Consider the following 12041-nt stretch of genomic DNA (forward strand, 5'->3'; position numbering starts at 1 on the left):
AGATTTTGGTTCAAACCAAATGATGATTTTTCACCTTTTTAAAACAACTTCAAACCTTCACAAGACCTTTTTTTTTTCATTCTTCTGCATATGGCATAGCCCCTCTTGAATTTAAAACACCCCCACATTTATTTCATATATTCCAATACTTATATAACGATGTATGATGCTCCATTAGTTCTACAGTTTGGGTGAGACACTATGTGGTTTATAGCTTGTAATGTGGTTTATAATCAAAGAAAAAGTCCATCAACTCAAACGGGGTTTAAGGGAAAAATTTATCCAAATGTGGGTTGCTAGGCTATATTAGGTACATAATAAAAAATGTCTTAATCATGTTCATGTATGCATGTAAAAGTATGGTCTTGATTAGAATCAAAGCAAGTTTTAGAGGAACAAAACCAATGGAAGAAAATCACATGAAAGGAAAATAGAGACCGATATGAATGTGCCGGTCATAAAGCTTAAAGTCTCATAGGCTTGTGTCTACTAAATCCAATTACTTAATTCCTAAAAAGCATAGCTTGACTAAACAATCTTAAGAAACTAAATCATCATTCAATCATTTTATGATTTTTTTCAAACTCGACTAAAAAATTGTTAAAGACATTAACATTCCAATCATTGAAAAGCACCTCAAAAAAAAAAGGTCCAAAAAGGCTAAAATTTTAAAGCACATTAATTTCCCCACACTTAATATGAACATCATCCTTAATGTTTGTAGTTAAATATTTTAAATAGAGAAGGGAAAATTGCCCTTCTTTTTACACAATGTTGTCTATCTTTAACATTGGGTATGTTCTTCGATGTGCTCCATATTTTTACTTAAGGGAATAGAGTCTGGCTGAGAAAATATCAAATAAATAATACTAAATTGAAATAGAAAACAATCAAATGAATAAAACAAAAAAATCTTTATTGTTTGTGGTGTAACACCACATATGGGTTACCTCTCAAAAGCACCTTTCTTTATTATTTTTGGCTAGACAACTCTCAATAGTTTTTCTTCACGGACTTTAGTTTGATCATTTATAATAATCATTGGCAGGGTTTCATCCTCTCCTAAGTACCACTTTAAATGCTTGGGTAAAGACTTCAATTCCAGCTTCGGGTCTGTTCAACAGAACGTAAAACCCTTTCATAAGAATTTGATTGTTGTAAAGGAGATTTAACCAACATGTTTGGCATTTTAAGTAGTGAATGCAAAGACACAATTAATTCTTTCATGTCCTCATTCTTCTCCAGCCTTGCAACCCTACCTGTCTTGTTATGCTGTAATATGAAGTTCAACTCATCTTTCAAGAAATTATGTTCATAATCATCTTGAACAATGGGGTTAATTACATCAGCATGAAAAACAGATTCTGAGTCTTCTGGATATTTCATAACATAAAAAATGTTAAATGTTACTATTTCTCCGTCAAACTCAAAAGATAAAGTATTACGATAATAATGTTACTTCTCACAACTTGTTAATGGAGATGGTGTGTATCCTTTTGAACCAAATTCAAGAGTTTAGTTTATAGTTGGTGGAAACTTTACAAAAGCAGAGAAGAAAGGATTGTTTTTTCAACCATGTTTCAGCTGTGTTCTGCTCTATTTATCCTCCCTCTTATTTGCCAAATTTCTTCAGGATTATTCTCTAATTAGAAGTCTTCATGATACTTAGTTTGTTCCTTCTTTATCCGGTCCTTAAGGTTGGATAAATCTCTTAGAATTTGCGTAGAAAACTGACTCTACTGTTTTCATAACTCTGCTATAATTCTAACTCTATTGCAACTTAGACTTTGTTTCTGACTTGGTTTCTTGCAATATCTAACCATTCCAACTATATTCTTTAATTCATGGTATGTCAGAGGCTTGATCTAAGTCTTTCTTAGGTCCTAAGGTCCACCACTTTTATGTCAGACTCTTAGCCGAAGTGGGATGCTCGACATCGTTAGTTTCCTCATCAGATCAGAAGACTCATCTCGTCCTTCAGATTACATCTATATTTTGGTCTTCAAAAAAGATTTATCAAACTTAGAGTCCTTCATAAAAGTGAATTTGGGCTTTTGAATTGCTGGATTTTGATATTGAAAGCTCAAGATATTCTCGTTTAAATATCTAGTGTGAAAGCAAAGAATCCTGCTGCGAGTAGGATTCTGGCCCGAGTTTACAAGTTTGATTAGATACCCAAATGAGATCGGAGTTTTACCCATAATACCTTCCTAGAAATATTGACATTTGTACTTCGATTTAGAGCAAGCCCACATTCTCATTTTGAAACTCTAACTTAGCGAAAAACCTGTCACAAGAAGCTAGGTCCAAAATATAAAATGTGAAATTTCTTATTTTTAGCAATTAATTCACAAAGTATCTTAGGCATGCTAAACTCATAAAAATAACTTCCAATAAACTCAAATAAGGTCTAAATACATTAAAAAGCATAGTGTAAAAGGAGTAAAAACATATGTATATTTTGCACTTATCAAACATAAAAGTACACAACCATAAATCTTCCAATGAATGGTCCTAACACTCAATGCATGAACCATGTAAAGATACTAGGTATATTTAATAGTATAAAAGGTATTGCCATCCACGCATACAATTAATGTCATGTCTTAAATGTTGTTTTTCACACATATAATTGTGTTCTATTTTTTTCAGTTTTTGGGTTTGAAAGAGTAAAGAGAATGATACTTTGAAACGATGAGAAAGAAAATTATTGGTTTGATCACCTCCCGACAATAAAACTTGATTTTTTGGTGTCAATGAATTTTCATTCAACAAGATGGGTTTGATGGTGATGATTTTGAACTTTAATCTTGCTTGTTAAAGTAATTTGCAATAAAGAGAAAAACAATTTCCCAAATTTGTTTTTTGTTTCTTTTGATCTTTTTGGTGTTTTTGGAATATTATTTTTTGAATTTTAAAGGTTTTTTTTAGGGTTTTTTTATTAACAGGGTTGAAAAATAAATTTTTTTGACAAAACATCCATTATTTTTATAGGCCTTATATGTGATCTGTGACTTTTTATGGGCCAAGCACATGGGTAGGATCATCCCCTGATTTTTTTTATTTAATGTGTTTTTAACCCCTTAAAAAAAAACACACACACACATCATTTTCATCTCTTGTTTGTTTTTTTAAAGTGTTTTTTACTTTACTATAAAAAATAAAAAATCTTCTTTTTATTATCAATATTTAATGAAATCAGGGTTGCTTTTTATTTCAATCTCAGACACAACCTTTATTGTTATCTTTATTTTTTAAAATTTATCGTTTGATGTAAAGAAACTTTTCATGCAACTAGTTGGCGTATTATTAAATGGGTTGCATGACCCTAATCACGGGTTTGAAAAGTCGACCTCGGTTAGCTCAACCTTTTGTTTTATAATTTACTATAAAACACATGTTGGAAGAGCAAGTCAAATGGCTAGTAGAAAACACTACATCGTATGGTTATTTTACTGTAGCCAAAACAATTTTCTCCATCTCATATTTCATTATGGACTCACAGTTCAACAATTTTTTATTTTTTTATTTTGGTCCTCAAACTTTTTTTCAAGCGATTGCCTCTTTTTGAAGCCAAATTAAATGATAATGGATTCAAATATGTTGAACAAAGACGATTGAAAGAATGAGGATGAGAGAGAAAAAACAAGTGAAAATTGGTGGTCCTTTCAAAATTTAGTCAAAAAGTACACTTTGGTCCTCATAATTTTCAAATTATAAACTTTCAATCAACATATTTTTTTTACAATTCCATTTTGTCCCAAAAATTTATTTTTACTATTTTTTCAGTCTTTGTATGAGAGAGGAGAAAGAAAGTAGTCAAATTCTTGTAGGAGAAAGAGAAAGTTTTAGTTTACACTATTTTAACCACACAAAAAAAATCGATTTTAATACCAATTGCTTACACTCAATGAAGGGAGTATATCCTAAGTATTTTTTTTTATCTTAACTTTGATGAAGATGTTAGATCTGAGCTTTAGAAGTTTCTTTATTTCTAAATAATTTTAAGTTTTTTGGTGTAATTTTGGGTTTTTAGGCCATTTGTAGGTTTATGAAGGTGTTAAGGGCATTATATAGGTGTTTTAGGTCAAAATGAATTTAAAATAGGATTTTATGTCAAAAGATTATCGACCCAGATTTTCCAACCACCATAGTGGCAGGAATCTAGAATAAAGTAGATGAAGCATTATTTTCTTTAGTAGGTGACTTCTTGCCTGCTTAATTTTTTTTCAAAAAACATTAGGATTGCCCATCCCTCAATTAAAAAATTAAAAAAAAAATTAGCCCAAGCGCATAAGCCTAGGCTTAAAAATGCATGCCCCTGGGCCTTTTTTTAATTTTAATAAATTTTTAACAAAGTTTTATAATGATTTTTGATAGAATATGATTTAGTTTCTACTTATTTTATAGGTAATATTTTGATACGATCCAGGAAAGGTCAAATTCGGATTCTGATGTAAAATGTGCAACTATCCAGTTTTACGGCAACAGTCATAATTCTCAATTCAACCGTTGGATCAAGCTAAAATTTTATATGAAATATCCTGACATGTTTTCCTACCTTAGGTTAAAATATCAGGTCAATTGGAGTTCGGGAATGCATCTCAATACGGGTCAACAGAGGTTGTACGAATTTTGTTATTTAGTTCCTTTTGACTTGTGGACTTCCTTTTTTGCTAGAATTTTTATCCTAAAAAAATGTGACAGCTTATTTTGGAAATCTACTAATTCTACAAAGATCTTTAATGGGATGCAATATAGTTTCCAAGTGTAGCAAGAATTTATAATTATTTCAAAATCCTTTTCTTACAAGGATTCTTTATTCATCCTAGCTACAAAAAGAAAAGAAGACTTCAGAATAAATTCTACATTCAGATCAGATTTTCTAGTCTATTTGGGACTTCTAAAGAGCAACAAATCTGATCCTATCATATTTAAGATATTAAATTCGTATTTATTATTGTTATTATTATTTTCTTTTTAGTTTAGGGTTTATTTATATTATTTGGGTTTAATTGTAAGTGGGCATCATATAAGTCCACATAAGGGGTCCATTAGGGTTTATTTTAGTTTGGAGTCATTATAAATAAGGGCATAATCAGACATGTAAAGTTAGACAATTCAGATTAATAAAACTTCTTGTTTGCCGCACTTTGTGTTTGTGTTGGTGATATAATCTTCCTTTCATGGTTCTCTAAAGAACTGAGAAACAACTTATCGAAGAACAACTATCTTCGTGGCGTCATCCATATACTTCTCGTTCGCGAATCAATATTCGTTGGGTGGCGGTTTTTCGTTTCCAATAGTGTTGGTGCCTAGGTACAAGTTATATTTGTGTCACACTCCTATCAAACCTGATTTACTTGGCTTTCCGGGAATTGGTGTCTTTGCGTATGGGTTACGTGACTACATGATCACGAGGTTCGCATCACATTTTATTACTATTTTTTATGTTAGGAGAGATTCTTTATTTTTTTACCTCACTTAAATTTATTTCCCTTTAATTTTATTCAATTGCTCTCCTATGCATATTTTATTATTATTATTATTATTATTATTATTATTATTATTATTTAATTAAATAAAACATTTATTCCAATAACAAAACATTATTAGATACAAAAAAGTCAATACAATCAAGTTTATTGCCCAGTTTCGAGATTAGATGTTCAGAGCCACATCTATCTCTCAACTTTTCAATTTATTTTTTTGTTAAATATCACTAATTTTTTACTTGATTTTAACATAAAATTATATTATTTTTTAATATGTGCAGCCTTGCATAACATGTTTTTTTTTAATTTTATTCTAAGAAACAAAGATATTAGACAAAACTGGATACATGACCCATGTGGTAAGATCAAATATCTTGAACTACATCTAGCTCTCTATTTTTTTTAGTTTAATCTTTATTTATCGTTGATGATTTTTTAAAAAAGTTTTAATGGCAGAGATAATTATTTGATTAAATAAAAAATTTATTCAAACAAACAAAGTTATTAAACACAACTAGGTACATGATCCTTGTTATGAGATCAAATATCTTGATCTATATTTTTCTCTTGACTTTTCCAGTTTTGTTTTTACTTATCATTAATGTTTATATATATATATATATATATATATTGGCAAGAATGATTCTTGATTTATTTAGTTATTTATTTCTGTGCAATTAGTAAAACTTTTACAAGAAATTAATGAGGAAACAACCTTCAATAAACAAATATTAAAATTAAAATATTTTTTAATTTAATCCAAGAATCAAATAAAAAATTATATAGCCTTTCCAACCACAAGATACAAAATAATTATCAATAACAAGACAATGTCAATAATTTAACCATAGAAAGCAATAATTAAGTTTGTTTATTATTTCGCATCACATGTGATCACTAGTGAATTAATCCTTTTGTTTTTTTTTAATAAAAGATTTTGAATTTCATAAAATGTATTAATCAAATAAACGAAGAAAATATACAAGTAATGTTGTCACGTCATTTCCAGTTATGGCACCAAGCTTTGACAAAGACAATCGTGCACAACTTTAGTCACTTTATCTATTGTAAAATCAATTTTTTTTATTAATTTGTTTTTTTTTAAGGAGGGACAAGGATGTCATATTTTTATTAATTCCATTTAAAAAAAGCAAACAAAGAAAATTTTATCAAAAATTCAAAAAATAATAAAAATAGAAAAAATATCTTTTTTCTTGTTACTTTCTTGTTTACATACAGTTGGAAATCATTTTACTTATGACAGCAAATAACTCTTACTTTTAAAAAAATAAAAATTAAAAGACCCGATTTGGTCACATGGTATTAGCTAATTATTTTTTCTAGAGAAAATAAGTAATAAATTAACTTAAAATATAATCAATTTTCTATTTTTTCTTCTAATGTTAAAGCAATTCTAGCAATAATAATTAGAAATTAGCAACTTTTTAATGAATTTTATATTTTTAATTCTTAATGATTTTCTTTTCTTTTCTTCTTTTTAGAATTGGAAAAAATACAAACTAACACATGTCCCTCCCTCAATAGCCTGATTTAAAAATAATAATAATAAATTGTGTATTATAGTTTTTTTAATAGGGTTTATATGTCATTATTATATTGATGGGAGATAAATTAATTTTTTTATATTTTAAAAATACAATAAAATAACTTAAATGCTATTAAAAGTAAAATTCTTAAAACTAGCATTAAGGGGTTTTTTATCTTTTAATGTTTTGGAAGCACAATGAAATAATTAAATTGTCTTTAAAAAAAATTATATAATCAACATCCAAGGATTTTGTAAAAAAAATTTCATCTTAGTTTTTTAGTTATAATCAATTTCAATATTGAGAAATTTTACCTTTTAATAACTTTAAATATAATTTAAAAAAAAATAGTATACAATAATGAGTGAAAAGGTGGTCATGCTCTTTAAAAGGCATGTACGACGTATCCTTGCAACCAAACACTACTTTTCATAATGACATTGAAAGCATCCTAATGTCTTATTTTCAGTGTTCAGGCAGGCACATGTGCACAACATATTGGTTGGATTTTAGTGGATATTTTTTATTCTCCTTCTTCTTTTCTCTCTCTTCATCTTAAGTTTTGTGACAATTATTTTTTCAAAACTTAAATATATCTTATCAATTTTTATTTGTATTAATTTTGGTTCTTATTATTATGATTTGTATTTATTTTGCTTTTAACGTTTTTTTATGTTGATTTTTTTATAGTTGTGTCTCTTAAAATTTTATTTCATTTAATTTTTGTATCCAATTTTATCTTTATTTTTTTTATTGCAATTTGTTTTATTTTTTATCATTTTCTTGATTTGTTTTCAATATCATTCCTTAACATTTAATTTTTATACTATATCTGATCCTTATTATTGTGATTGGTATTTGTTTTATTTTTGAAATTTAGATGATTAGAAATTTTGCATCATGATTTTTTTGTGTTTACCTTCTATGAGGTAATCTTGATCTCATAAATCAAGTCTCAGGTTTTGAAGATTAGCCCGATTTGACTTAGGTTGTTTTTTAACCCGGATTAATTCAAAAAAATTTAATTGATTTTTTTTCAATTTTTTCTTTCATAATTTAGTTTCTTTGGGAGTTGACCTCCATTGTTTTATTTAATTTCTTATGAACGAGTTTATACATGTATCATGATCGAGCAATGAATTTGGCATGCTGACTTAAGTTAGGGTTTTATATTCTTTTTTAATAATATTTTTTTTTAGCATATCTTTTAATGTTTGATTTGCTAGTAATCAAGCTTTATTTTTTTTAAAGGGGTTATTTCATTCTCACTCAATTTTTTTTTTATTATCAAACAAAATCATTAAGATATCTTAAGAATATTTAGAGAGTATTTTTTTATAATAATGACAAACATCATTTTCCCAATTAGTCATTTATTTTTTTAATGTCTTTGACTTTTTTTTATTCATTTTAATTAATTAATTGAGTTTATTAAAATCATTCAAATCAATTATCTAGATTTTGAATTTTTTGTACTTTTTAAAAATATTATTATCGCCTAAATAATTTTTTTTAACATTATATAAACTTTACCCCAACCTACAACATGTCACAAGTTACCTATTTAGTTTGAATTATAAAAGTGGCTTTTTTTTTAATACAAAAACCGATACCACAGGGATCTCAAGGCTAGTTAAATTCAAGCTGGAACACATCCTTTCATTTTTATGCTATAAATTAGTGACGTAGCGCATGGTGAGCTCTAGAGCTTGTTAATTTTAAAAAACCCTCAAAACAACAAGAACAAAAAAGCTGTAGAGTTACTCAAGTCTAATATAAGAAGCTAACCAAGCTCAAACTGAGCTGCGGCTAATAACTTAAGAATCCTACCAAGTACATAAGAATCTCATATATAAATACAATTAAGAATCTCATGAGTTGCGGCTAGTAACTTTCATCTGCAAGAATGTTCCTTTGTTCTTCCATGGAAGGACCATAAGATTTGCTACAAACAAGATAATATAAGAAGTTAACCAAGCTCAAACTTGCAAGAAGCCAATAGTAATAATCATAATGCCCCTTGTTGATATTGCTTGAAACCCAACTCTCCTGACCTTCTACTGTCGTTAAATCACGAACAGCACGAACTATAAAACTGGATACCAAGCTTGCAACAGACATTCCTATCCCATTAAGAGTGGAGGCTACACTGGACATGCTTTTAGGCAATTCGGTGTAAAAGAATTCGTTCTGTCCGATAGGAGTGAAAGCCTCAGCTACTCCAGACAGGGCAAGAAATGGCAATAACAAAAATGTAGAAATGTGCAATCCAGCATCAGGTCTGTCTGAGAATCCTTCCTTGATTGCAGTTTCCCTCCTAACACTCTCAGCAATTGCTAATGCAGCCATGGAAGTAGTGGATAATAGGATTCCAATTCCCATTCTTTTTTTCAAGCCGAGACGAACTGGTTGTCCCTTGATTTTCGAAACCAAGGGAATAATTATGCGATCATAGAGAGCAACCCACAATACTATAACAAGAACTGCAAATGAAAGGAAGGTGGCAGCAGGAATTTCAAATTTCGAAGTGATGTGTCGGTCCATGGTGGATGCCTGGAGCACTATAAAAGATCCTTGGCTTACATTCACAAACATTAACATTCCTGATGACCATATTGGGATTACCTTTATCAGTGTTTTCAGATCTTCTACTTGATCCACTGTACAAAGACTCCATGGATCCAAAGCATTTCCATCTGGAGTCACGTCTACTTGAGGATTTCCAACAATGCAAGCTTTGTTGAAAAACCTACGACAGGGAAAAGGAAAAATAAAATGGCTTTAGAAATTATTGTAAGATATAGTTAAATGAATACAGAGAAAAACTACTCAAGTATCCCCAAGCCAATGAACTTAATTGGAGTAAAAAACAATACACAAAACAAAAGCTTCCACATTTAAGGTTCAAAAGGCGCTTCACCTTGTGTATTTCACATGCATAATATAGCAAATGTTTTGAGGTATATTATTCTATTCACGTAATACTTGTAGCAATTCAGGACTCAAATTTTCAGATTTGTATATTGATGATACCTCAATCTTTTACTTGGCACTGGAAGCATTGATCCCGTTGTATGATAGCGCACCTCAACTGTGGCTTGGGTAGATAATTCGACACTTCTATTTCTGAAGGAAGCAACAACAACTTGGGCCAACCCAGTAATCCAGCTTGCCTTAGGCTTCGACTTGACATAAAAGGGAGAAGCCAAGGAGAATGAAAGAGCTGACAGAATCATGAGCACCACAGGAACTCCAAAACCCACCATCCACCCCATGTTCTCTTGGATGTATACAACACAAGTCATAGCAACAAATACCGATGCCACGACTGTAACATAATACCATCTGAAGAAGCTCTCCCTTATTCTAGCACATTGAAGATTGTGTGTGATACTCAATTGATCAGCACCAAAAGCCAAGGAAGACGATCTAATGCCACCAGCTCCTATGGCCATGAAGCCAAAAGCTGTATATAAATGCACAAGCTGTAACGTGCTTCTGGAATTGCAACTGTGAGTACTGAAGTGGACACAAAGAGGCTGTCTTGCTTCAGGAAAAGTTGTTAGCCATAATAGAACCATCCCCTGTTCCACGAAAGTTAAAGCTGTAATTGAAAACATAATTTACTTGCACCTTTGGAATTAATTGATTCATAAGAAGAAACTTGAAAGTTTCAGACTAAAATTTTATATTTTAGAGTCTTAAATTGAAACAGCTGACGTATATATCAAGAGACTTCCATTTAATATTACCATTAGAAGAGACGCTTCCAATATTAGATTACGCTTTTAAATCATTTAGTTCCTGCCTTCTGAACATAGAAAAAAAATTGCAACCATATTTTCCTATTTCTATTTTTTTTCCCCTGAAACTAACTCGACGGAAGGATTTAGAAACTCCGATTGTCTTGGAGAAAATGTATCTAAGAAATATAGGAGGAAATGTCAAAAACTCTATTTTTGTTTTCTGGGGCAGGCAAAAAAGGTCCATGTTCACAAAGACAGCAGAGCAGACCACCGATTTGTCTGTTGCAAGGGCATATATGTGGCCCTTTTGGCCCCGTTTTTGAAACCCCCTCAAAAAAACTATGTACTTGAGAGTATAGTTAAGGGAGCAAGGGAAAGGAAAATAGTTACCAAAAGGCTAGCCATACACCCAAAACCTATCATCCGATACCGACCCACATAAGAATCAGCGAGGACAGCCCCAAGAATTGGTGTGAAATTCGTGGCAGATGAGAAAAGGAACAATAGTTGAGCACCTTGAGCAGCATCCATGTCATATTCTCTAGTCAAATACATAATCATATTTGTCGATAGCCCAAAACTTGCTAGCCTCTCAAATGCCTCATTTGCTGTCAGAAAATCGAAGATTTACCACATAATTCGAGAAAAAACAATCGTAAGGTTAGACAAATAAGCATGTGTACTAGGTAGTACCTAGGATGAAAGGTATGGTTCTGATGCCACCCTTTCCGTTACTCAAGAGTGGTTCTGTGATCATCTGTCTCTGTTCCGATGAGCAATCCATTTATCTTCTTTTCTTGAGAGAGAGGGAGAGACTGGTGTAGAAAATGAAACTCACTGCATCATCCTCATACTACGGAAAAAGATCAGTGGACCTTTGAAATAATAAACAATCTTAATTGTTGCTTTTTGTGGTTAAATTAACAAGGAACACTAGATGTAAGACTTTGTCTTGTTACTAATTATTCTTATTCCAGTGGTTGGGAGGAATCCTTTCATACATTAACAAAAAGATTGTGTGTGACAAGTATAATATAAATCTGTGGGGACTCAACAATGAGTCCACTCGCTTTAAAGAATGCAAGTTCCCATGAAAACTAATTAGTAAGGTTCTGAAGCCACCCATCTGGGTTTCGGTTCAAGAGTGGCTCTGTGATCATCTCTTTCGGATCTTAGTCCAATCTCGTTTACTATAATAATCCAGGGAAAGAAAGTGGAAGACAAGAGAGAGGGAGAGAAAAGTTGTCACTGAC

At 30.7% G+C, this 12041-nt stretch overlaps 1 protein-coding gene across 1 annotated transcript; it reads right to left on the bottom strand.

Annotated features, from left to right (window-relative positions):
• Positions 1–8813: 8813 nt before the first annotated feature.
• On the bottom strand, positions 8814–12041 carry LOC133674316 (protein NRT1/ PTR FAMILY 1.2-like). The gene is made up of 4 exons (XM_062095360.1): positions 11482–12041; positions 11179–11396; positions 10076–10626; positions 8814–9791 (listed from the first exon to the last, which is right to left on the bottom strand). Exons 1-4 carry the CDS (start codon positions 11570–11572, stop codon positions 8927–8929), a joined length of 1725 nt encoding a protein of 574 aa, XP_061951344.1. The 5' UTR covers positions 11573–12041; the 3' UTR covers positions 8814–8926.

The sequence above is a fragment of the Populus nigra genome, chromosome 15 (assembly GCF_951802175.1).
Source record: "Populus nigra chromosome 15, ddPopNigr1.1, whole genome shotgun sequence".
Taxonomy (NCBI): domain Eukaryota; kingdom Viridiplantae; phylum Streptophyta; class Magnoliopsida; order Malpighiales; family Salicaceae; genus Populus; species Populus nigra.

What these genes read in the sequence shown, in the direction of transcription:
- LOC133674316 (XM_062095360.1), bottom strand. Translation starts at nt 11,572, where the DNA reads ATGGATTGCTCATCGGAACAGAGACAGATGATCACAGAACCACTCTTG. An exon ending in GGTGTATGGCTAGCCTTTTG is followed by an intron (nt 10,627 to 11,178) that starts GTAACTATTTTC and finishes TTCGTGGAACAG; the next exon opens with GGGATGGTTCTATTATGGCT. An exon ending in GTGCCAAGTAAAAGATTGAG is followed by an intron (nt 9,792 to 10,075) that starts GTATCATCAATA and finishes TCCCTGTCGTAG; the next exon opens with GTTTTTCAACAAAGCTTGCA.